Raw genomic sequence first — 27,925 nt, 5'->3', positions numbered from 1 at the left:
TTATAGTGCCAAAGGATACAAGACTGCAAATTGGTGGGTGAAGATTGTTCTGTGGCAAAAGAGACTTATATGATGCTGTGGTCTGAGTTACCAAGAGTAGAACTAATATCCATACTTGGAAGCAGAGCCTGTTAGCAAGAGATCAAGTTGAAAAATTGGAAGGGGTTGTCAGGTATTCTGATAGGGGGATTGACTGGCTGTGTTAGCTTGTTGCTAATGGCAAACACCTCAGCATTCCTGCCTGCTTGATTGGTGAAATTGGAGAAAAGAGAAGCCAGTTTGAGTTGTGGATGTTGAACTCCCCAAGAATGATGACCTCACTATTAGATTATTTCGACTGTAGAGAGTCCAGCTTTAGAGAGAAAGAGATTTGTTAATAGATTTTGGAGAACAATAGAGACAGCTTATGAAAAGATGGTTTGGTGGAAAAATTTTGAGGCAAAGCAGATGGAGGATTTGAGGTTTTGGCAATCTCTGACATGCTATATCAGTTCGGGTGAATGCACAAATGCCACCCTTGTGGTGGAAAGAACTGTGTAATGTGTCGGTCAGGCAGTTGAATTGGATAGTGGTTGTCAAGGTTGCCGGTTGGGGTTGTGATAAGAATAGTAATTCGGGTTTAGATTGCCATAAATGGTGGTGCACACAGTTTATATTGCTGTTTAAGTCAAGTAGATGCAAATACTTTTTTTATTTGGTAAGAATTAATGGTGGTAGGCAGGGTTTTTTTTGTTAGAATTTTGTTGTTTTTTTATGTACTTTGTAATAAAACGTGTTGGCCTGGTTGGCCGAGTGGTTAGCATATCTGCTCTCCACCCAAAAGGCTGCGGGTTCGAATCCTGCCATGGGCATGGATGTTTGCGATTGTCTGTGGAAATGCTAGTGATGGGCAATAGATACCGTTGATGAAGTTATAGTTGGTGGACACAAGAGAGTTGTAGAGTAGATGCCCTCCCTCGATGAGTCTTTGGACTCCCTGGAGGTGTCATGTAATAATAATAATAATAATAAAAAAACAATTACATACCTGTATACTACATTGATGGAAATATATTGCAGGAAAATTATGAAGTTAAGGATTTGAGGCAGTTGAAGGTCAGAAGGCATATTGCAAATTGGAGAGAATAGCTCACAGGATTATTTGAAAGATTTGTAGATGATAATATGATGCAGAGGATCCAGAGGTAAATGATCAGCATAGTGACAAGTCCATAGAATGCTCCCTATTAAGATAAATTGAAGTTTCTTGGTTACAAAAATTGTTTGATTGGCTGAAAAGAAGGTATTTGATAGAAACATATAATTAATGGTGGAATTTATAGGATCAGTGCAGCAGAAATGTTTCAGTATATGGTAATAAGGAAACAAGGGGATTAAGAACAAGTAGCCATCCATCGAAATTGTGTAAAAGAACAGTGAATGAATTGTCAGCAGTAGTCATGATTGTTTTGTCAGAGAATGATTTCAAAGAGAAGTATGAGAAGTACATAGATATCAAGTGAAAAATGGTTTCTGTAGGCCAACTGCGATGATCTTTGGATGTATTTTTTTGGATGAATCTTTGGATGAATAGTTGCCTGGTATGTGTATCAGTTAAAAGCAAAGTTGGGAATGTAAAATGTTGACTTTGAGAATAGAAGCAGTGGGCTAAGGCACTGGAGCAGGCAGAAGACAGGTGATGTCAATAGAAACATGAAATCTTGTAAAAAGATTTAATGGAAGTGAATAAAATCTGAATATATTAAGGGCATCCATGGGAGTCTGATCTTCAACAGCTCCCCTTCCTTATAACACTCTAATATTTGTGAGATAGCCAATTTGATCTTAAATTAATCATGAGGGAGCATCATGTAAAATTTCTTAGTAAAAAAAGGGGAAGGGGATTTCAATATACGCCTTTCTCTCATCCACCATACTCATCATTTGTTTTGTTATAAAAGGCAGGCAGATTACTAAAACAAGAGTATTCCTTAATAAATCCATGCTGACTTTTACAGATAATATTACCCTCATCTTCCCAATTTTGTGTGCAATTTCTCACTGATTTCTCCAAAATCTTCACAACTACAGAATAAATACAAAGTGGTCATATATTTCCATCAAAGTATTGTTGATGTCTCCATTCTGTCAGCACTCTTATGCAATAGCAGTAACTTGCACTCCTTTCCTATTGTTGGGGATATATTTCAAGTAGCCAGACTTTTATTGATCAGATAAGTCGATATTGGAGTTGTCAGTTCCTTAGCATGTTCTCTTAAAACATTTTGCAAAATCCCATCCAGTACTTCTGCCTTATCAACTTTCAGAATATATTAGTATTTAAAATATATGTACTTCTCATGCATTTTTAACCTTCAGTCCTCCCTTCCCCTTAGGAATAGAACCAATTTTTCCAGGACAAAATACTCTAATAAAGTGATCATTAAACATTCTACTATGTCATCTGCATTTGTAACTCGGTCCCCATTTCCATCTCAAGGTAATTTTTCCACAATTTTTTCTCCTCATACATGTCCACATAGCAAAAGAATTCTGGAGGATTTTCCTCAGATTGCAAGCTAATTTTATCTCATATGCTCTTTTTGCCTTCCATATTATACTAGTCACTTTTCAGGCTCAAGTCATATTCCTCATGCAGCTGCTCTCCATTTCTCTTTTTATACTTTTTCCTGTAACTTCTTTTCATCTTCAGTATCTGTTTGATTTCTTTAGTCATCCACTTTACACTAAATCATATTATCTTTTTCACTTGAGGAATGCAATTTGTCATTGCTGCTGATAAATATTTTTTAACTTGTTTCCATGCATTGCTAATATTTCTCCCTTCCAGTCTTCTGCCATCATTCCTGGAATTGCACTAAGATGATTTATAACATTATTATAGTTACAAACCTTATAATCCCAGAAAAATTCCTTTCTCCTTGTTGCTTCTGCTTGTCTCTTCATCCTTCAAGTCAAGCTGTATGATCACTCTCACCAACTGAAGCAAGGATGGCATCTGTTTTGCTATGATTCAGATCCTATGGTTCTAGGACCAAATCCAAAACTCTTGATCCTCAAGTTTCTGCTTACTACATGTCCCTCTACTATATCCCTAAGACATTTGTCCCTCACAAATTCTAAAAATTCCATTTCCTTTACTCCTATGTTGTTTCTTCTATCCAATTTATGCTACTGGTATTAAAATCTCCCATAATAATTACTTACTTTGCACCTGTCAAACTAATCTGTCTAAAGATTTCCTCCTTTATCACTTTGTTGTCCTCACCTTTAGCAATATCCCACTAAATATCCTCTCCTTTCCACCTCCATCTCATATGACACATCTTCAAAACCATTAGTGCCATTTGCTTCCAAATTTTGTATTCTGAGAGAACACAAGTCATCTTTTATCATCCCACTTACTTTCCTATCCTGCCAAAATATGTTATACCTTTCAACTTTTGTTCCTCTTGGGACATCTTCTGTCAACCACATTTCACTCTTTCCTGTAATTGCTGGATGAACTTCTCAGTATGAACAGTTCATTCCTTTTATTAGCGACTCTCTTGGCATTTATATAAAGAAACATCAGTACATTATCAGTATCCTATACCTGTTATTATCACTCTGTCTGTTCTCTCCCAGAGAACAGACATCCAGTGAAGGGAATACAGCATGTTAGTACCACCACCTCATGCTCCAATACCCTAATGCAATATATTATTGTTTGAAATGGTGTATCCTGTGGTCAATTTTTTTGAGTTTTTGGGAGAAAAATCCTCTTGCTTGCACCAAGGATTGACTAACTCAGGGACTGGTCAAGAAAGGGTTAGAAAAAGTTCCTCTAGTCAGCAACAAGAATCAGACTTAGAACATCTTTCTTAGGGCAGCCTAGTGCTCTTAATGTATTTGCCATTTCCAAATTAAATTTAAGCTAATTTTAATTTGTTAATGACAATATTAGTACATTAAATAAGTTAATAGTTAATGATTAAAGACTTATGTGTGCAGCAATCAATGAATTGATATCCTTAGATATTTCACAAGTGTTTTTCTTATAAAATGATATTTAATTTTTCATTGAAATTTTCCAATTATATTCAGATATTTCTGGTGTGTTTTTATTTGGTGCTTCCTTTGACAATCTCTTCCTCAGAGACAAGTAAGTGTGTGTGTTTGTAGTTGTGTGCATTTTCTTTATGTATTTCTGAATTTCTTGGTGTACATATTAATCACAAACTTCCACAAAAGTTTGTTAAATGATTACAAAATTATTCTATTTCAGTTTTTGGATATTATAAATTCATGAAATATTAATTTGTTTTTTGATAAACTAAGTTAAAAAGTCATCTTTATAATGAAGGAAAGATTCTAAAACATAACACTTCATCTTGACAGTGAATCTCAGGAAGATTAACCTTTTCACTCCTAAGCTCGAATTATCTCAAGATGTAGCAAATGATTAAAGGGAAATATTCAGTTGTCTGCCAGTTTAAAATTAGGACAGTTGATAGAGATGATGTAGACATCCAGCAGGATAATTTAAATAAATTGGCAGTGTGAATGAAGAACCTATTTATTCCCTTCACTACCTATAGTGTAGAGGGCCTTGATCATTCCTCTCCCCTCCCCCCAATTGGACTATGTGCTTTGCTTTTCTCTTAATCTCCTTCCAGGATTTTCCTATCTGTTTCATCTCTGCTTCGGTTTCTTTCTTCCTAGTCATCTTGGGGCATTGCCTTCTTCTGCTTCCTTGTGAGTTCCATTCCATGGCTGTCTCTGGCTATTTATTCCTATATCCTTATCTGCGGTTCTCATTATGTGGCCTGTCAAGTTCCGTTTTATTTTTGTTATTTATTTATTTTTTTTGATATCAGATTGATTGATTTGTTTTGCCACATGCAGTTTATTTAAATTATTCAGGCTTTATCAGATGATTTTGCTGTAGAACAAAAGTGGTGGAAGATTGGTGATCATTAATTAACCAATGGATCTCTAGGTAATGGATAAGCTGGTTGTTGATGACCTTCTTCATCACTTTTAAGATTAATGAGATGAGGACAATGTGATGATAGGTTGATGACTGACTTTTATCTCCCTTTTTAGAAACAGGCCAGATATAAGTTTTGTAGGATAGATGCCAAATGAAGGTAGCCTGTGAAGGCAATGCAGGATGGGTGTTAGTTCTGAAACATAAACCCTAAGTATATGACTAGAGGATCAAGACTCAAGGCTATTGAGTATTGAGACACCTAGGATGGCTTGTAGAATAGTAGGAGGAGATTTGCCGATTTCATCTGAAGATGAGTTGGGGGAGAACATGGATGCTAAGAAGTCTACCTTATCTTTAGGAAATGTTATTATTATCATTCCATGAGGATAAGAGACAGAAGTGAAACAGAGTAGAGCAGAAGTTTTTCCCTGACAATCATGGCAAGGGAGCAGAAGTCTCAGCTGCCATTTGAGCTGGAAAGAGATAAGCTGAGTGAATTTGGTTCTTAAACAGTCAACTTTAGATTTGTTGATGATTTTTTTTTTTCCAGTTGTTACTGGCTACATTGCAAGCTGAACTAGAAGCTGGAGTTGTTAACTTGAGTGAATTAGTGTATTTTTTATTTTTTGCTTGGCCTGCTTTTGAAATATTTGTTGGAAAACAAAACTGAGGGTTGGAGATTTTGAGTGTAGTGGGAAATAAAGGCACTCATCCCAGCAAGAATAATTTTGATTATTAGATCAAAGTAAATGCTTGGATCAAGAGAGTGGAAGCAATCATCAGCTCTTGGAAAGAAGCATAATTAAAACCTAATTAACCTCACGCTTTCTTGAGTCTGAGTGAATAGGAACTTAAATTTGTTGTCATCTTCTGCTTTTTCAGGAATGAAATTATTATTGATATCAGACCTCTAAAGAATCAAAATATTCATTGTAGGAAGTCTACACTATGAACACATAAAGGTAATCAAACTGTGCCTTAAACCTATTCATATTTTATGCCCAAAGAAACTGTTCCTCACTCTCTAGCTCACATCCTCCTTAGGCTTCCAGGGATGGCTGCATTCTTTCCTCTGCTCTATGAAAAAATCTCCTCTGCATTAATCTGGTAAGAACGCCTTCCTAATTTATACATCACAGTCATATTCTCCCTCCTTCATTCACAAGATTCTTCAAGTTGCATTCCCTCACTTTTTCCTCATATCCCACATTCTGTAGACCTGATACTGACTTAATTTAAATTCTCTGTAACCTCTCTAAGACCCATCTCTTTGAAAATTAGTTGACCAAATCTACACACAGTAGTCCATGTGGTCTGATTTCCTCATACTGGGGAACAGTAACCCTTTGCTTTCTCATGTCAAGTTCCTTCTCCTCATCATTACCATAATTTGTTGTGATGCTCTTACAATTTTAGTAGTATGATCCCTATCCTTTAAGTCTCTTTGCAACATCACTCCCTGATCTCCCATCTCTTCCACTTCCTTCAAAATTTGCCCATTCATTGCATTATGCTCTGCACCTCAGTATTGCCAACTAAATTTCAAAACCATACACTTGACAACGTTAAACTTATACCTCCATTCATTTACCTGCTCACATAGTATGTGAGATCCTCCTGCAAGGCAACAACTTCTGCTCTGCTCCTTATAGTTCTTCTCAACTTTGCATCATTATTTAAGCCTATCCCAATATTATTAACATACAAGTTGAACAATAATAGCCCCAAAATAGACCCTTGCCGCACTCTGCTATTGACCTTCCTCTTTTGGGATATCACTCTCCCATACACAACATGCTGATACTTATCTGACAGCCAATTCCCTGTCCATCTCACTAAACTCTTATCCAGTCCCATTTACTTCAGTTTAGTTACCAGCTTGTCATATTGAAATCTATCAAAGACGAACTACATATGGACTATTTTGCTCAGATTTGGTCACCTAGTTTTCATTGTGATGTGGAAACACTAGAGAGGGTCTAAAGACGAGTAACCAAAATTATATCAGGGCTCTGGAGCGTTGGTTATGAAGATCATTTGAGAGAATGTGGATTATTATCAGATTAATACAGAAGAAATTATAAAAAGAGTGGATGTTAAGGCAGGAAGAACGCGAGTCTTTCCATGGAAGTTGTATAAAGATGTGGTGAAGAAGGGTGTGAGGAGTAGATTTTTTATGTGGAGAGTTGTTAATGGGTGGAATGCAATGCTTGAGTGCATTGCGAGTGCAAATAGTGTGAATAACTTCAAAGCTCATTATGATAGACATGTTGCTGGTTTAGTGGGCCTTCCACAGTGAGTCTGTTGACTCCATAGTGGTTACCAAATAATAATAAAATCCAAGTACACCACTGTATATGCATATCTCTTATTCAATGTATTTGTCACCTTGTTAGAGTGCATAAGTAAATTGGTAAAACATGACCTTCTTAACAAGCCCATGCTGTGACCATCTTAGAGTATACTGCAATTATACTCTAATATACTCAAAGGCAGACAGATCAACTTATCATATAGCCTGACGCTTATCCCTTTTTGTTTAAGGGAATGTTCCAGTGAGTTAACAGAAGTCTTTCGACAGAGCAAGTCCAGAACAAGAAAGTAGATGAAATTGTGTTGCTTCACAAAGAGAGTAATAAGAGTGAAGCCTTGAATTATGAATTATCTTGAAGTCTAAAGTTGCAGCAAATATGTTTGTGCTAAGATCCAGCATTGGATTCGATAATAACAGTATTCTTTTAATGTCAGCATGGGTATGCTAAAGAGTGGCCATGTTTGGCAGTCTACTTACATGTTACAAGAACATGACAAATACATTTGAGAAGGAAGATGCATATACACTGGTATTGGAAGTTTATTTTGCACTTGGTTAGACTATAATAAATTTAGTTTAATCTTTTATCCAAGTGTAAGCAAACAAAGTTTGTACCTGAAAATATCTCCTGAAGATATTTTCAGGTGCAAACTTTGTTGACTTACACTTGGATCAAGGATTAAACTAAATTTATTATATACACTGGTATGTTTAGATTTTGAAAAGTCTTTTGATAATTAATTTTATGTGATGAAAGGTTGTTAACCTGTATTATATTAATGGGCTAAGATTTTTTTATTTAACATTTTTTACATAATTCAGAGAAAGTATGCTCTGGAGACCAAGCATTTAATGTTTTTTCAGGCCTCCAGTAAGCATGATGATGGTGGTCTCACACTGAACATTGAAATTTATCTTCCACCTAAGGACATTCATAAACATACATACCTGCAGTGTGATTCAGACTCTCATCCTGAGAGCTTGAGAGTAGATATGCTGTCCACTCAGCCCACCCATGCAGCCTTTTTATTTTATTTTATTTTATTTCAGTTTGGTTAAAGGATATACAGGCAGTCCCTGGGTTATGGATGACCCGACTTATGGCGTTCCATACTTACGAATGGGCTCCCAAGGCTCCTCATAAGGATAATTAATAATTAAATAAATAATTCAGGAACTAGTTTCCTCTGCACATGTAAACAAACTTGCAATGGTGTAAGCGGTTCGTTGGTGCAGCATTTTTATGCTAGCGGCTAGCACAGGGATATTATTATTATTATTACCGGATATCCACTGTTCATCTGGGATCCGAGTTGTGTACAAATCTGACTTAAAGACGTTCTCAGGAATGTATCTCGTTCGTAACCCAGGGACTGCCTGTAATTGGTTATGTATAACAAGATAGAATATTTGCATTTAAGAGAAAGCATATTTCTGAAAGTGGATATTACATATATACAAAAATAAATATTTTCTTAGATTATTAAATAAGGAAATAATTTTTTAAAATAAAAGTTGAAGTACAAGTCTCCATAAGTAGAGTTTTTCTCATGAAGTTTTCCATTTGTTCTATTCAGTGCCATTTTCGGTACTTTTTGTTGTGAAGTGTTGGAGTGAACTTTCAACTATCAAAGAATGTCTGTGATATCGTTGATGATGAAAAGGGTACCAGTTTGGTTAATTCTTCAGTGAATTAAAATAGACTTCCTTGTTCTTTGTGGTATTGTTGCTCAAGAAATAGTATGCTGTGTAGTTTTCTGTGTAGGCTATTCTTAAGATATTCTATAGTGACTTATTGCTGAACATTTTTTCTTGTGTGTTCATTGCTTCAAAAAGCAATGAAGAGATAATTGCATCTTCTCTGTTTCTTGAGACATGAAGTAGATGCCGATAGTCACCCATGCATCTATCAGCAGGAATTATTCTTATTATTGCACAGGCACCTCCATGAAGGACTCATCTTGAGAAACCAAACTATTGACACAATAGCTATCATACCTCTCCTTCAACCATTGTCAGACAAAGTACTTACAACTGACTCAGGCAACTCATTCCATTCATTTTCCACTCTCCAAGTGAAAACCCAACTTTCAGGGATGACTTCTTGTTTTGCCCCCCCAGCCAAGTGCTGAAACATTTCTTCTCCATCAATACTATAAAAGCCTTTAAGGAACTTAAATGTCACTATCATATCCCCTTTTTTGCCTGTCAACCATCGTTTGCAATCCAGAAATCCTCAATCTGTTCTCATAGGGAGCATTCCATAGACCACTCACCATCTTGATTACTCACCTCTGCATCCCCTCCATTACTTCCCCTGCAAAAAAACTCAGCTGAGCCAGAGACCTGAGCACAGTAATAGGAATAATAGTAATAACTGGTAATTAGTTTACGGAATTAACAACGCATATAAAGATATTAATTAAAGGCAACTTTAATGAATAACTTCTATATTTCGGCAACGTCATGTTGCCATCTTCAGGAACATAAAAATATGGTATGTGCACGCAGGCACTAACAAAGCAAATGAGGAAGAAAGCAAGAAACTAATATTGTTCCTAAAGTCCTAATGATGCCCTCTGGCAGGCTAATTTGGTTGTCTTGTCCGTTGGGCTGAAGTTCTCATAATGTAAGTCTCCCAAATTTGGGTAGTTTCATGCACCCAAATTTGTTGAGGTTTGGAACGTTTTTTAAAGCTGCTGATAATTCCTTGAATAATCTTTAGTATTTAAACTTTCTGCGGTGTATTATTTTAGTTTTCTTCCAACGAATTCCATGGTGGGTATCTAAGGCATGGTCTGCCAGCCCTGAGTGGCTGTACTGGTGGAACCGGATGTAGTCTTTGTGTTCTGAAATCCTGATATTTGCTGTCCTGCCTGTTTGGCCAAAGTAGGACAATTTGCAGCTGCAAGGGACCTGGTATACACCAGATAGGTCTAGAGGAAATGGTTGGTCTTTGGTAGAGCAGATAAGGGATGCCAACTTTTTATATGGTTTGTAACAAGAAGTAAGGTCATATTTTTTGAGGATATTGGTTATTTTCTCAGAGGTGCCCTGGATGTAGGGGATGGGATAGATTTGGTGTAATCTGTATTGTGGAGGGGGGGGGTTATGGTTTACTGGTTTTAGTATTTTTTGGATTTTTTTGAGTTATAGCCATTGGCTAAGAAAGTGTTGAGGATGTAGTTTAGTTCAGTGGTTAGGGCCTTGTCATCTGAGCAGATTAATTTTGCCCTGTTATATAGTGTTTTTATAACCCCATATTGTTGTGTGTGTGTGGGGGGGGGGAATTGCTGGTGAATGTATCTGCCAGTATGGGTAGGTTTTCTGTAAACAGAGAAAACCAAAGATCCATCAAACTGGCTAGTGATCAAAGTGTCTAGGAAGGGGAGGGTGTTGTTTTCCTCTTTTTCTAAGGTGAACTAGACTCTGGAGTGTTGGTTGTTTAAGTGTGTTAGGAAGGAGTGGAGTGTATCTGAGCCATGTGGCCAATTAGCGAACACATCATCTACATGTCGAAGCCAAATAGTGGGTTTTTGTGGGCAGAGTTTAAGGCTTTCTCTTCAAAGGTCTCCATAAAGAAATTGGCCAAGGGTGGGGAAAGTGGTGAACCCATGGATGTCCTCTCTATCTGTTTGTAGAATTTTCCTTGCCAAACGAAAGATCCCTCCCATAAATACATAAACAAATTGTGCCATTACGTCCCATAGTGGATGGCATTGATTCCCCCACATATAAATTAGCCAAACATTTAGCCAAAATGCTCACACACTATACTGGCAACACACCATCACACATAAAAAATCTCAGCCCACTTTAATGGCCAGTATAGAAAACCTCTCACTCCAACACACTGACATAATGGTCAGTTTCGATGTCTCCTCTCTATTCACTAATGTCCCACTCAAAGAAACCCTAGAGCTCATCCAAGCCAAGTTTCCTCCCGATATCTCAGCCCTATTTCAGTTCACAATGAACTCAGGCTATTTCGTTTGGCAAGGAAAATTCTACAAACAGATAGAGGGGACATCCAATGGTTCACCACTTTCCCCACCCTTGGCCAATTTCTTTATGGAGACCTTTGAAGAGAAAGCCTTAAACTCTGCCCACAAAAACCCACTATTTGGCTTCGATACGTAGATGATGTGTTCGCTATTTGGCCACATGGCTCAGATACACTCCACTCCTTCCTAACACACTTAAACAACCAACACCCCCAGAGTCTAGTTCACCTTAGAAAAAGAGGAAAACAACACCCTCCCCTTCCTAGACACTTTAATCACTCGCCAGTTTGATGGATCTTTGGTTTTCTCTGTTTACAGAAAACCTACCCATACTGGCAGATACATTCACCAGCAATTCCCCCCCCCCCTCACAACAATATGGGGTTATAAAAACACTATATAACAGGGCAAAATTAATCTGCTCAGATGACAAGGCCCTAACCACTGAACTAAACCACATCCTCAACACTTTCTTAGCCAATGGCTATAACCCCCCAAAAATCCAAAAAATACTAAAACCAGTAAACCATAACCCCCCTCCCCCTCCACAATAAAGATTACACCAAATCTATCCCATCCCCTACATCCAGGGCACCTCTGAGAAAATAACCGATATCCTCAAAAAATATGACCTTACTTCTTGTTACTAACCACATAAAAAGTTGGCATCCCTTATCCGCTCTACCAAAGACCAACCACTTCCTCTAGACCTACCTGGTGTATACCAGGTCCGTTGCAGCTGCAAATTGTCCTACTTTGGACAAACAGGCAGGACAGCAAATATCTGAATTTCAGAACACGAAGACTACATCCGGTTCCACCAGTACAGCCACTCAGGGCTGGTGGCAGACCATGCCTTAGATACCCACCATGGAATTCGTTGGAAGAAAACTAAAATAATACACCGCAGCAAGTTTAAATACTAAAGATTATTCAAGGAATCATCAGCAGCTCTAAAAAACGTTCCAAACCCAAACAAATTTGGGTGCATGAAACTACCCCAAATTTGGGAGACTTACATTATGAGAACTTCAGCCCAATGGCCAAGACAACCAAATTAGCCTGCCAGAGGGCATCATTAGGACTTTAGGAACAATATTAGTTTCTTGCTTTCTTCCTCATTTGCTTTGTTAGTGCCTGCGTGCACATACCATATTTTTATGTTCCCGAAGATTGCAATGTGACGTTGCCGAAATATAGAAGTTATTTATTAAAGTTGCCTTTAATTAATATCTTTATATGCGTTGTTAATTCCATAAACTAATTACCAGTTATGTATGACCAACGTATAAGCCTTGCTACTAGAATAATAGTAATAGTAATAGAAAGATATGGTTATATTATAGCTTTATAAAGAAGAATGAAAACTACCTTATCTCTGTTTGTTAGTGTGTTCTTCAATATCCAAGTAATCCTGTGGCTACCTGGCTACTTTAGCAATGTGCCCCCTAAACTTCAACTCTCTATCTACTATTATCCCCACATCTCTAGCTTCATCAGTTTCCTGGAGTACAGTTCCCTCGTTGTGGTACACAGCTTGTAATCTTTGTATCCCAAAGTGCATATTTTACAAATATTTAGCTTATTGAAATTATCCTGAACTCTTTGTGGTATTGTTGCTCAAAGAATAGTATGCTGTGCAGTTTTCTGTGTTGATTCTGCTTAAGATATTCCATAGTGACTTATTGCTGAACATTTTTTCTTGTGTGTTCTTTGCTTCAAAAATCAATCAACACACAAGAATAGTTAATCACCTTGATTAGCTATTACCTTATTCAACTTTATATTATCAGCAAAGAACTGAATATCTCCCTTCAAATTATTTCCTATATCAGAAATTGTTAATTCTTGACCACAAAGATTAATGAAAATTAACTATTATTTAGATATTGGTCAAGTGTAGGTGAATAACTAATTTAATTACCAACTAGTTTCGCCGGCTTGTGCTGTCGGCTTCATCAGGGTACAGTGAGGAAAGTAAAGAAATGAAAATTACAAGCTAAACGTTAGCTGACAATTCTATTTCAATAACAAAATAGTAGTGCATGTGAAACAATATGCGTGTCGTGGATACATGATTTACTTGTTGAGATGCATTTTGTAATTTGCACTGAAGTTCATTTCTTGTGTGTTTATCGATCTAATTAAAGTCTTCCATATATCTGGTAGGATTAAACCGTGGTTCCTGTTGAGGTTATTTGTGGAATGGGAGACTATAGCAGCTTCTTTGAAGATTCTGGAATGGTAGTTATCTTCTATATATGGCATAAGACTTTTATTCCATTCAATAATGTGGTTGGTTGTAGAGAAGTGCCCACAAATAACCTCAACAGGAACCAAGGTTTAATCCTACCAGATATATGGACGACTTTAATTAGATCAATAAACACAAGAAATGAACTTCAGTGCAGCTCAACAAGTAAATCATGTATCCGCGACACGCGTATTGTTTCACACGCACTACTATTTTGTTATTGAATTAGAATCGTCAGTCAACGTTTAGCTTGCAATTTTCGTTTCTTTGCTTTCCTGATGAAGCTGACAGCACAAGCCAGCGAAACTAGTTGGTAATTAAATTAGTTATTCATTTAAAGTTATTCATCATAAAGTACTGCACAGAAGCTTTTACAAGTCAGAGAGATTGTTCTTAGATTGCTTCTAAGAACAATCTAAGAACAGAAGCCTTGAAACATACTCCGAATATCAACAAATATGGCTGTATAAATTGACCTAAGATTTGGGAGACAGCCATCTTAAGACATAACTAGTACTTCCTTTCTCTCTCTGTTTTTTTTTTTTTACATAGAGGGTGCCTAATAGGACTACAGTTGTTGTTACAATTTTTAAACTAGTCCCGTTGTTGTAGTCTCGTGTACTGTGACAGACTGTGTTTTTGTGCTCTGAAGATGCTGGTTATAACACCAGCAAAATAACCACCAGTAAGTCAATAAATAATTATTTTCTGTGTTCTGATATATACCGTCACAATTAAACAACATGTACGATGAACACATAAGCCTTTCTACACAGATTTCTCATAGTTATTAAATTTAATGTGCCATTTATGTACCTCTTTTCGGATAGGAATTGTACATCCTGTTTCACCTATATACGGCAAATTACAGATGCAATGCATATGGTATACTCCAGGGTGGGCCATTGGAGGAAGTGGATCCTTGGATGAGTTGAATAAGTTCTTTAATTTTTCAGGAGATTTAAAGGCAGCATTAAGTGTAAGAAACAAGGCAGATGAAATGGTTGCACTAATTGAGTCTGTTCACCCAAAAATTGTTGGAATACGTGAGACATGGTTAGATGAGGACGACATCCTGACAGGAATAGAGATGGAAGGGTATGATGTATTTTGTGAGGATAGAAGGGGTAAAAAGGGAGGGGGAATGCTATTGATGATAGAGAAAGAGTTATGTCCAGACAAAGTAGAGATGCAAGAGGGGAAATAGTGCCAGTGGTTTTGAAGACAGTATGGTGTGAGATAGAGATGAATGAAATGAAATACTTGGTTGGATGTTGTTATAGACCAGGTAATGTGGATGGTAGTGACTATGAAATGTATAATCAAATTAGTCAAGCAAATAAGAAAAGAGTGATCATTATGGGCAATTTTAATTATGGCAATATAGACTGGAATGATGAGATAGCAACTGGAAGTAAAGAAAAGGAGTTTCTTGAGTTTTTGAGGGATAACTACCTCAGACAGTATGTAACAGAGGGCACACGAGGATTGAGGGTCTTGGATATTTGGTCATCTCATCAGAGGATGTAATCATAAATGAGGTGTCCCACCAATTGGTGAGAGTGACCATGGAGTGATTACCTGGGTGGTTACCAGTAGTGTGAGGACCTCTGTAAGAAAAGGGTATATGTGGAACTACAAGGACGGGGGGGGGGGGGGGGTGATTATGAAGAGCTCAAGAGACAGCTTGCGGGTGTAGCATTGAATGAGGAGTTAGCTGGAAAAGAGATCAGTGCAACTTGGGGGCTTTTCAAAAACTATCTAGTAGATGCAATGTCTAAATGTATTCCAAGATGAATGGGTTAAATAAAGTAGTGTGAGGATGAATGAAGAGATTAAGCATGCGATATAGAGAAAAAGGATATTATGGAGGCAGCATAAGAGAAGTGGAAATAACCAATTCCATGAGGACTACAAAGACCAGGCAAGGTGGGTGACTTGGTTGGTAAGGGTAGCTAATTTGAGGTATGAACAGCAGTTAACTAATGAAGCCAAAAAGAATTCCAAGGAGTTCTTTCGATATGTAGCCAGCAAAAGAAAGAATGATTATGGAAGGATGACATTGATTGGAGAAAATGGTATAAAGACAACTGTTGCAGAAGGTGTGGTGTAGATACTTAATGAGAAGTTCATAAAGGTCTTTGAATCTTGTGAATAGGACTTCATGGAGAGATTGAGAGCAGTTGATGATGATGGGGAGGAGAGACTGACTGTAAGTGAGCATGAGGTGTATGGGGGAGTTGAGCAAACCCATGGCAGTTCCCTCTATCTGCTTGTAGATTTTGTTCTTCCAAGAAAAATACCCAGAGTTAATGGCAAAGGAAAAGAGATCTAAGATGTCAGAAGGGAAGACTTTTTGTAAGAGAGATAAGGTGTCAGTTAAGGGAATATTAGTAAACAAAGAGAAGATATCAAAGCTTACCAATATGTCTGCTTTATTCAAGGTTAAATTTTCTATGAGGGCTTTAAAGTGGGTCGAGTTTTTTATATAGGAAGTGGACCTTCCAGTGAGGGGGGGGGTCAGAGAGTTGGCCAGCTGTTTAGACAGTCTGTAGCAAGGTGCATTGATGGCATCTACTATAGGTCTGAGTGGGGAATTCGGTTTGTGGATTTTTGGTAAGCCGTAAATTCGGGGGGGACGGGAGTAGAAAGGTTTAAGTTTTTTCATGATGTCGGGGGGGCCAGGAAGATACTTTTTTAAGTAAGATTTTTAATTTTTTAACTTGTGTTTTTGTGGGGTCGTGTTCTAGCGGGATGTAGGTAGCGCGATCGCAGAGGATAATATTCATTTTGCGATTGTATTCACTGGTATTAAGAACGACTGTGGCATTACCCTTATCCGTTCTGGTGATGACGATACTTTTTTCTTTCCGTAATTTCAGGAGAGCTGTGCGTTGGGTATATGATAAATTACTTTTTGGAGGCGAAGAATGAGCAAGGATGTTGGCTACGTCAAGTCTGATGTTGTTGGCTATCTCCGATGGTAATCGACCGATCCCACATTCGACGTTAACCATTACATCAAGCACCGGCACTTCCTTCGGAGGGACAGCAAAATTACGGCCGAGGCTAAGTGTGCTGACGGCATCGTCATTGAGCCGTTTGGAAGAGAGGTTTACTACTGTCTGGAGTGGTTGAATTTGTGGTTGTGGTTTGTCTTTAATCAGGTTGTTATATTTCTTGATGTGTTTATTTTTTATTTTTTGAAATTCTTTCTGTGCTGAGGTTTCCGAAATGCCGAAGAGAATCGACCAAAGTTCAGGGTTAAGAACGTTGGAGAGCTCTGAATGTAAGGAGCCAATGGCGGCGTTTGTCACTGAGAGGGTGGCACGAGTAGAAGCAATTTGCTCACGTAGTAATGCCAGGCTGGCACGGTTATATATCCGGAGTGCTTTTTTGGAATGGAAATTGGTCTTTAGTTTAACGCAGTTCGGTATCACTCTTGTATCCCGACATCTTTTTAAAAAGGCCAGCCTATTTAGTTGCCTAGATAGTGCCCACTGCAAACTTACTACCCTTATCCGTTCTACAAAAGATCAGCTCCCTCCTCTCTCTCTGCCTGTAGTTTACAAAGTACCCTGTTCCTGTAAGCTGGCATACTTTGGACAGACAGGCAGATCAGCCTCCATCCGCCTAGAGGAACACAAGTCTTACATCTGTAAACACAACTATGGTCATTCAGGCTTGGCTGACCATGTCTTGGACACCACCCACAGAGTATCATGGAAGAAAACCACCATGCTCCATCACAGAAAATTCAAGAAAGAGAGACTATTCTTAGAAGCAGCAGCAGCTCTTAGAAATCAACCAAATCTTAATAAATACGGTTGCATTAAGCTTCCGAAAATTTGGGAAACACTCATCACCAGAGATCCTACTTTATATTCCAGGCCACCTACAACCGCCCTTAGAGGGCGCTCCACCTAGATAGGACTTTAGTATCACCCACGTGGTTGGGCTTAGTATTGTATGATATTTGTGTTATGTTACATTAGTTATTTTTGTAATCCCCGTAGATGTCCTAGTGACTAGGACGAAATATAGGAAGTATTAAATTCTTTTTAATCCTTTCTTAGTGTTGTAAAAAATCCATTAAACCTCCAACATTATGTCTTCACAGCACTTAAGCCTCTATACACGAATTCCTTTAACAGAGGAGAGGGATACACAGTAGTATACTTAGATTTCACAAAGCTTTCTGTTAGATTACTGCATGATAAGTTGATAGTTAAACTAGAGCAGATGGGGTTGGATATTAGATTAGTGCATTGATCGGACACTGGCTATCTGATAGGTATCAACAAGTTGTGTATGGGGGAGCAATATCCCAGAAGAGGAAAGTCACTAGTTGTGTACCTCAGGAGTCTGTTTTAGGGCAATTACTGTTTAACTTGTATGTTAATGATATTGGTGAAGATCTGAATGGAAATATTCAGTTGTTTGCATATGATGCAAAGTTGGGACTATGAAGAATAGAGAAGATGTTGTGGCCTTGCAAGAAGACTTGAATAAATTGAGTGATTTGGCACAGGAATGGGGATGTGAGTTCAATGTTGCAAAATGTAAGGTTTTAAAATTTGGAAAACGAAGACGGGGTTCAGAATTTATGCTTGGTGAGGATATATTGTTGGAGATATAGGAAACAAGAGATCAGGGGGGTGATAGTGAATAAGGATCTGAAATTTAGAGGACACATAGCCAAAATTATGAAGACAACACAAAGGTTTCTGGAAATGATGTGGAGGATACTGACTTGTAGAAGCAAGGAGATTCTTGTTCCATTATATAAGGCTTTGAATAGGTCACACACAGACTATTGTGTCCAGATTTGGTCACCTGGTTTTCTGAAGGACTAAGAGATGTTGGAAAGGGTCCAAAGGCGACTGACTAAGGTAGTTTCTAACCTCTGGAATGCCGAGTATGAAGAAAGATTGAGAAGATGCAACTTGCAGAGTCTGGTGGACAGGAGGAAGAGGGGAGATATGATAGAGACCTACAAGTTAGTAAGGGGTTGTTATAGAATCAGTGCTGGAGAGGTTCTACAGAAAACAGTGGAAGAACAGGGGAGAACCAGAGGTCCCCTGGAAACTGTATAAAGAGGGTGTGAGTAGTGGTGTGAGAAGCAGGTTTTTTTTCATGCAGAGTTGTGAATGATTGGAATGCCTTGCCTGAGGTTGTGGTGTCTGCAAGGAGTTCGAATGTGTTCAAGGCACAGTATGATGAGCTCTGTGTATGATAAAAGGACCTTCCAGATGAGTCTTTGACTCCATGGGGTCTTGGATAATAATAATAACCCTTATAATCCCACAGCTCTGTTTGCATTGAGATTCTTACTTAACTTCTTCATGCCTCATGGCATTGAGGTTCTGCAGTATTCTAAACCTCCAATTCATCAGTCTTTATTTTCACATTAGTCACTGTCACATACGTTGCAGCAGTATTCTCACTTGGATTATCTGCCCTTGCAAAGTGGCCACACAACAACTCAACTATTTCGTCTCCTTTTGTCACCTCACTACTATCAGCACTCATTAAAGTTATCCTCTCATAGTCATTCTTTTCTTACTTACTACATAACAAAATGTCTCTTTGGAATTTCCTTTGGCCTGCTTAGCTAATTTCTTCTCATAATCTGATTTTGCCTTCCATGTCATGCTGGTCTCCTTTCTTACCTGATATTATTCATTTCATGAGCTTGCTTATTACGTTTCACCTTATATATCATCTACATTTTCTTTTTCTGAGTCATCTGACTCCTATCTGATTTATCCTCCTAATCTTGTTGTTGGTATACAGCCTAATGTTTCTTACTCCAGATACCATTGAATGTACATTATGCACTGCTAATATCCTTGTCATAATCACCTGTCTGGTAGTTCTACATATATTCCTTCTTAACAAAAAATTTCATGTTTCACAACTTCGCAATCAAGACAGAATGATCACTTTCCCAAACAGTGGCAGTGCATACACTTTGTTTATTGACAGATATTCTGATCCTCTGACCAGATCCAACACTTTCCTAACCCAATTCTATTTCATCATATGTTACTCAAGTAATTATCTCTCAATAGATGTATAAATTACATTTTGTTTCCTTTGTGACCTTTCCTCTTTCTAATCTATGGCTCTATAATTGAAGTCTTCATAATAATCACTCACTGTGTGTGAGTGTGCTAATTTCTAATGCTTGGATTCCACACGATCTGGGGTGCCCTCTGGCCTGTTACAGCAGTAAACTGTATATGTCATTCTATGGGCCTCAATCTCACATGATATTGACTAAAAAGAGCTGTTGTCCACTTGCCTGTCTTCTATCCTTTTGATTGCAGTTCATCTGCCATTGTCAGCTGTATCCTTCTACTCATCTCTATCTTTCCTCAAAATACTAAACCATTACGTCCTTTCCCTGTAACTAAATCATTGTTAGCTAAGTCTGACTGATGTGTCTATAACGTTTGGTAGGTTACATGAAAATTCATTGAAAAAACAGTTAACCGAAAAATAATTCATCGAATGACAATTTGTCAAAAATGCAATTCACAGAAAGAAAAAATTCACCAAAAAAAATTTTAACTAAAATTTAATTAAATTGATCCAGCCAAAGCAAAATTGCTAATATCATTTTGAAACTTTTTTTAAAAAATGTTATGATAAAAGTGATCCATTTAGAACAAAAACTGAACCATGCAGACAGCTTCTTGTACTGACAACTTCCGCTAAGTCAGAGAGTTATTGTAATACATAATTTGGACACATTATTTCTTTGTTTCTCCAAATATAGCTGAACTGAAAACTAGAATGGTTCGACATTTTATTGTAAAAGTTTCAAATAGCAAATCTAATTCAGATTCGCTATTTGAAACTTTTATTCATCCCATAATAATTGCCATATTGAAGTCACATATTACTACTAGTAACAATAATAATAATGGAGCCTGCATAGGCTGGGCTTTTCCTCCCGGAAACAGGCATATCAGTCCCATGAACAGACATGAAACAGTTATCGGACAAGAAAGACAATAAGAAACCATATTGTTCTATAATTATTCCCTATTAAAGTAGCATTGCTTTCTCACTCTGCACAGTTCAGTATTTGTTCTAATTGGATCACTTTTATCATAACATTTTCAAAAAGCTAAAATTTTTGGTGAATCTTTTTTTCTATGAATTGCATTTTCGATGAATTGTTCATTCGATTAATTGCCTTTTCGATGAACTCTCTGGATACTCTTTTGGTGAGGTTGCCATAACCAAAGCAACGATCTCCTCTGTCTTCTTCTTATTATTATTATTAATAAAATCTGACCTCCATGGAGTCAGAGGCTCATCATGAGAGGGTACACACTATGACACACAAAACTCAACCAACCATTCCTTAAACCGGTTCAATGTGTTTACATTCACAATACACTCAGGCAATTCATTCCACTCACTATGCAAACAACCCCTTCCTCACGCTGACCTTGTATGGTTTACGGGGATGGCCTCTTGTTCTACCCTACTCTCCCCTTCTATGAAAAATTTCTTCCATATCAACCTGATAACCCCTGACTAACATATATAGTTCAATATATGTTAGCTGGTAACTCAATATATATTCACGAGGCTTTGCAATTTATACTCTCTCAATCTGTCCTCATACTCCACGTTCCAAAGACCTGACCACATTTGTGAATCTTGTCTGGACCCTTTCTAACATATCTTTGCCACCATGGAAACCCAGCAAACAAATCTGTGCACAATTATCCATATGAAGCCTGATGAAAGCCTTATACGATGGCATCATAACCTCTTTATTACTGTTATCACTGCACATGGTGCTCCATGTAATTGTCATTATCTGATGTGACATCTTCACAACTTGTGCAATGTGGCCCCCTCCACCACCACTCCCAGATCTCTCATCTCCTCTACCTACTTTAAAGTTTCCCCACCATGTGTATACCTTGCATCCCATTGCTGCTTACCAAATTTCAAAACCTTACACTTTACAACATTGAACTAATAGTTCCACTTACCTGCCCACTCATGCAATCTATTGAAGTCCTTTTGTAAGGACTGATGTAAAGAAATGTAGAGACATTTGAATGTCTCTACATTTCTCTTCCCAATTTTGCACACCTGCAAACAGCTTCATATTCCCAGTGAAACTCATCCCAATTTCATTAATATACAAATTGAACAGCAATGGTCCCAAAACTGACCCCTGCGGCACATTACTAGTGACTTTCCTCTTTCAAAATAATCCACCACCATATACTTCTTTCTGATACCTATCTGACAAACAATCACTGATTCAATTTAGAAGTCTGTTATCTAATCTCATCCATTTCAATTTATTTAATATCTTGTCATGTGGCAGTCTATCAAGCGCTTTTGCAAAATCTGAGTATACTGCTATATGCTGTCTTTTCTAAGACATTTGTCATTTTGTTATTGTACATAAATTAGTTTATCTTCCTTTAACAAACCCATGTTGATAACCACAGAAAATACTGTTTTCAATCCATTTCTGTATTCACTTTTCATGAATCTCTACTCCATGAAATCATCACCACTATTCCAGATATCAGATTCACCTAGCCTTATCACCAACTTTATGCAAAGGAAAAATTTTGCCTTCTTTCCACTCCTTTGGAACTTGTGCTGTTGTATGACTCTTATTAAGCAGGCATGTCAATGCTACTGCCAATTCTCTGGAAAATTCCTTAAGACACATGGTGATATATCATCAAATCCTGTTATCTTATTGACATCAAGTTTATTTATATCCTCAAATACTTCTCACTCACAATTAAGCCATCCTCTCCTATGTCCTGTACATTTGACTCTCATGATTTTATCCTGATGAGGACGAAACACCCTTGTAAATTGATCACTGATTGATCATTGATCTTCTGTAGCAGTTGCCATTCTGCCATTTCCATCTATTAACATCATCTTACCATAATAATTCTTATTTCTACTTGCCACATATCTAAAACACTCTGTAAGATTTTCTTTGCCTCATTTGCTAATTTATGCTCATACTGCTTTTTGTTGTCCTTACTGAGTCACTCTCCTGTTTTGCTCTTTATACTTTTCTTAACTGATTATTACCATTATCCTGATTATTACAATTCATCTCTTATTGTCTCCAAAGCCCTTCCATGTGAGGCACCTGTTCATGGTGGAGGGGGATGCCCAGTGATGGCACTGGCCCTTTTCAGTCTTCCTCTTTTCTTTACTTCCCATATTCTTTGGTCCACTTCCCCTGAGTCTTTTATATCCTTTTTTCCAGACCATCATCACTGGGATCCAATGCCCTGCCACTGTGTTTGCCATGCAGTGCAACCTGTGGACATCTGAAAGGGTGGATCCTAGTAGCCTTGCACTACTTTGGCCTCTGCTTCAGTTATGGATGGCCCAACCCGGATCAATCGGCTAGTGGGCTTGCCTGTAAGGGTCAGTGTTGTTGCAGTAAATTTCTCAGTCCATGGGCTGGGGTCAGGTTCCTTGGCTTGCTGTAGTGTCGGTGTCGGTATAGCATTTGGAGTAGCCCTGGTGTTCTACTCCTGAGTACAGTCATTGCTTGCCGGTCAATGGGTATCCATGTGTGGCTCCGTGGTGGGTGGGATGCTCTGGTGTCAAACCAAAAACTCCTTGAGTTCTTCATCCTCAATCATTTCAGGGGCCCTAACAAAGTCCCAACCAAGTACTGATTCCATAGATACAGCATATGGTAACAGAAGTAAGAAACAAAGATCTATGATACTAGTATTCATGTACTAGCATTTTTGATCATTTGTGCAATAGGTGAAAAGCTAATTGGGAAAATATCATCCTCCTTCTTTATTCAAAAGGTTTGGAAGAACTGCCAGGACCTCCCAAAACTGTTAAGAAATTATGTTCTGGTGATATCCTTGTGGAAACAGTCAGAAACATTCCAAAAATCTACTGAGAGCAATGACAAGGGGTGGAATACCAATCACCTCATAAAACACTCAATTTCTGTAGAGGAGTGATATCAGAATGGGATCTCCTTGATGTTCCTGATGAGCAGATATGTTCAGAACTTAAAGGTCAGGGAGTGATGGATGTGAGACACATCCTGATATGTAGGTATGGTTGCCTGGTTTCAGCATCACACCACCATCACACCTGCAGCAGGTGTGATGGTGGCTCGCTTTCTTTTTTCATCCTGATATGTTATATTTTGCTCTGTTTTATCAAAAGTAAGGAACATCTTCCTTACTTTTGATACACCTAAGCTTCCAACATCTGTAAAAGCAGGTATCTCAGCTGTCCTGTTATAATGTACATCCCTAATCTGCTAGGATGCTTTAAATGTCAGAAATATGGGCATACCCAAACTGCTAGTAGTGGTTCTACTACCTGTGCCCTATGTGGTAGTAAAGAACATGATAACAAATCTTGCTGTTCAAAAAAAAGCTAAATGTGTCAACTGTGAGAGCGATCATTCAGTTTACGCTCATGCATGTCAGAAGTGGAAAGATGAAAAAGAAATTCAAAAAATGAAAACAAAGCAAAACATAACATATCAGAATGCAAAAAGGAAGCTAACCACTATCACACCTTCTTGGCATAAGAAGATCTCAGAGCAGATGTGATGATGGCTAGCTTTCTTTTTGCATCCTGATATGTTATATTTTGCCATGTTTTGCAACTCATATGTCTGTTCTAGCATCTGATAATTTCACCATACCCAAACTTTATGATTCTGAGTGCTTCTCTGTTGAGCACATCAATCACATGATCAATAGCATTACTCCAGAGATAACTCCAAAATAAAATGGTGTCATTCGATGAGAACCCATTTGTCAAAAAAACATGGCAAAGATATCACTTAAAGATAAACCACCAGACATTCCCAGAGAAAAAAATAGATACTTTGGTATTCACTGAAAATAAATTAAACTTGCCAACTGACCCTAACACATCAGACATATCGAATACTTTACCAGAGGAAGAGATGGTCACTGGCCGTCCATACTTCCCAAAAACCATTGATAAATATTATTATTATTATTATTACGGGCAACTCCAAGGAGTCGACAGACTCATCGAGGGAGGCCCTAACATCATGTCAAGAACAACTATTCGACATTCACACAGTATCTATCATACCTCGCCTTGAACTCATGTACGGTAATAGCACCCACAACAGACTCTGGCAGCTTATTCCACTCATTCACCACTCTCCAAGTAAAAAACCTAGCTCTAACACCCCTGCTAACCACGTTCTTGCCCAGCTGCTATGTATGGCCCCTAGTCCTCCCACCACCAGGCCTGTTTGCAAAAATATCTTCTGGATTAATCTTATAGAAACCCTTCAGTAATTTGAATGTCTCAATCATATCACCCCTTTTCCGCCTATCGACCAATTTTTGCAACCCACAAATCTTCAACCTGTTCTCATAAGGTTCATTCCACACACCTGCTATCATCTTAGGGTCTTATCAAGGCTCGATACAGAGGAACAATAACTTGTTTGTCTCTGCTTGTTAAAGTATTTTTCAGAACCAAGTGATTTGATGAGCTGATTTAGCCACTTTTGCAATGTGCCCCCTAAACTTCAATTCCCTATCCACCAACACTCCCAAATCCCTGGCCTCATCAATCTCCTGGAGTACGGTTCCACCAATGTGATATACTGTTGCTAATCTTTTCACCCTAAAATGCATAACCTTACACTTTGCCACATTAAATTGACATCCATTTTCCCTAGCCCAGTCCTCCAAACTATCCAAATCATCTTGCAAAATTTTGACATCCTGTGCACTCATTATTGCTCTACTCAACTTTGCATCATCAGCAAACAAGTGAACACTTCCTCTCAGAATCTTTCCTATAACATTGATGAACAAATTGAAAAGTAGTGGTCCAAGAACAGAACCCTGCTGCACACCACTAGTCACAAGCCGTCTTTTGGACTCAACTCCTGAATAAACCACTCTCTGATATCTCTCCATCAACCACCCTCCTATCTCACCAACCCTATTTCCATCCCCATCTGCTCCAGTTTACTGATAAGAGTTCCATGTGGAATCCTGTCAAAGGCCTTGGCAAGGTCCAGTAGAATCACTGTAAACCCATTACCCTTATCCAGTTCAGCCGTCACTGTTATAAAACGTGAGCAAGTTACTGAAACATGCTCTACCCTTCACAAAACCATGTTGTCCCCCATACAATATCCCATTTTCATCTATCCAATCCTGTATTCTTTTCTTGACTAATTTCTCCAAGACCCTGACAACAATTCCTGATATGCTAATTGGTCGGTAATTTACAACAGCAGTCTTGGAACCTCCTTTATGCAGGGGAACTATTTTCCCCTCCTTCCACCCCCTCGGGACTAACCCAGACCCGAGACTCAAATTAAACAAAATGGTCAAGGGCACTGACAATTCTTTAGCCGCGTCACGTTCGACACAAGCTGGTATACCATCCAATCCCACAGATGTATTGACATTGGCATTGACAGGTTTTGCAATAGACTACTCACCTCCACTTCATTTACCACAATTCCTGTATAATCTATTGGCACAATTCCTGTATAATCTATTAGCAAAACTTCGCAAGAATATATCACCACCTGGATGATATATTCTTGCGAAGTGCTCACTCAGTAACTCAACTATATCAACTGATTCGATTACCTCTCTACCATCGGCATTCTTTAAAATCATTCTGCCATATACATTTTTTCTTTTGCTTGCAACATATCGAAAAAACTGTTTAGGATTCTCTTTAGCCTGCATGGCCAATGTTCTTTCGTAATCCTTTTTTGCTTTTCTTACCACACTCGTTACCCTTCTGGCCTGCGCCTTATACCGTTCATGTGCCTGCCGGTCATCTTTCTCCTTAAATTCCCTCCATAGTTGTTTCTTTTTTTGCAGCTCAAGCTTAATGGTGTTATTCATCCATTTAATCCCTCTATATGAAGCTCTCAACCTCCCAAAAACCAGACAGGTCTATAAAGCCAAAACAATAGAAACATTTTTACAATGGAACTGTCATGGATTTCGCCAGAATACTGATGATATCAAGATTTTGTTGCAGAAACACAAACCTTTCTGTTTCTGTCTACAGGAAACTTACTTAAGACCCCAATGAGGACCGTACCTTTAGGAATTTCACTGTTGTACATAAGGATAGAACTGGAGATGGTCCTGCTCATGGAGGAGTAGCTATCCTAGTAGGCAGTCATATTCCTTTCCATCATGCTCAACTTAATACTGCTCTGGAAGCATTAGCAATTCACTTCTCTGTGGGATTTCTTATTACAGTATGTTCAATTTATTTACGACTAAGTGCTGAGTTAAATGAAATTGATCTTGATAGCCTTATCTCAATACTCTGTGGGATAGTGTCAACACTAATAGACGAGGTCAAATCATTGAAGGAATCCTTAATAATAATGACTCTTCCTTTTGAATAATAGACTCAATACTTTCTTTCATATGGCTACCCGCTCACATTCTGCAATTGATCTTACAATCTGTTCCCCTTCCATTCTTCCACTGCTCACATGGGACATTAAAGAGAACATTTATGGAAGCAATCACTTTCCTGTTCTTTTCACGATATCTTCACAGAAGCTGTGTTCATCCACATGGATACCTATATGGAAAACAGATCAGGCTGACTGGAACACTTTTTCTCCTCTTGGAAAATTTAATGCTGATACCGTCAGTCAAACACCTATCAATGAAGCGGCAAAGTATTTAACAGAATGCATTGTCCAGGCTATTGCCCTGAAAACATCATCTCAGTTTCCACTCTATCTAAAGCCTTGGTGGAATCCAGAATGTCAGACAGCCAAAAAGATCAACACAGAGCATGGGGTATATTTTGTAGATACCCCACCATATCAAACTTAATAGCTTTTTAGCATGCTCAGGTCAAAGCACGTTATGTAGACATCAGAGTCAAAAACAATCATAGATCCAGTTTACTACATCAGTTAATCAAATGACCACTCCAAAAATTGTATGGGATAAAATCCAGAAAATTAATGGTAGATATAGAACACAATGTTAGACTGTAGTAGAAGTGTTATTGCTGATCCCAAAGCTATTGCAGACACTTTGGGAGAAAAAGTTTTCCAGAATCTCAGCATATCCTCCTGAATTTTTAATACTGAAAGAGCAGCAAGAGAAACAAAGGCTAAATTTCTCTACCAATGTTCTTGAGCCATACAATCAGTCATTTGTTAATGAGGAACTAAATGAAGCTCTTCTACTGTCTCACCCTAGTGCAGTAGGGCCTGATGACATCCATTATGAAATGGTAACACATCTATTATTATCTTCTATGGATCTCCTTCTCTTAATATACAACAGGCTACTTACAGAGGAAGAGTTTCCAGATTC

The 27,925-nt window shown here is 38.1% G+C and overlaps 1 protein-coding gene across 1 annotated transcript in view; it reads left to right on the top strand.

The window, feature by feature from the left end:
- kcc (solute carrier family 12 member kcc) overlaps nucleotides 1-27,925 on the top strand; it is an 831,023-nt gene that overhangs the window by 336,303 nt on the left and 466,795 nt on the right. Inside the window, exon 11 of the mRNA XM_090408412.1 lies at nucleotides 4,087-4,144. Coding sequence (XP_090264538.1) covers nucleotides 4,087-4,144 — 58 coding nt within the window. The remainder of the gene's footprint in view (nucleotides 1-4,086; nucleotides 4,145-27,925) is intronic.

Source organism: Typopeltis vanoorti, chromosome 18 (assembly GCF_054136105.1).
Source record: "Typopeltis vanoorti isolate ZY-2024b chromosome 18, IOZ_Tvanoo_1.0, whole genome shotgun sequence".
In the NCBI taxonomy this organism is placed as follows: Eukaryota; Metazoa; Arthropoda; class Arachnida; order Uropygi; family Thelyphonidae; genus Typopeltis; species Typopeltis vanoorti.
This window is presented reverse-complemented; position numbering and strand designations above follow the sequence as displayed.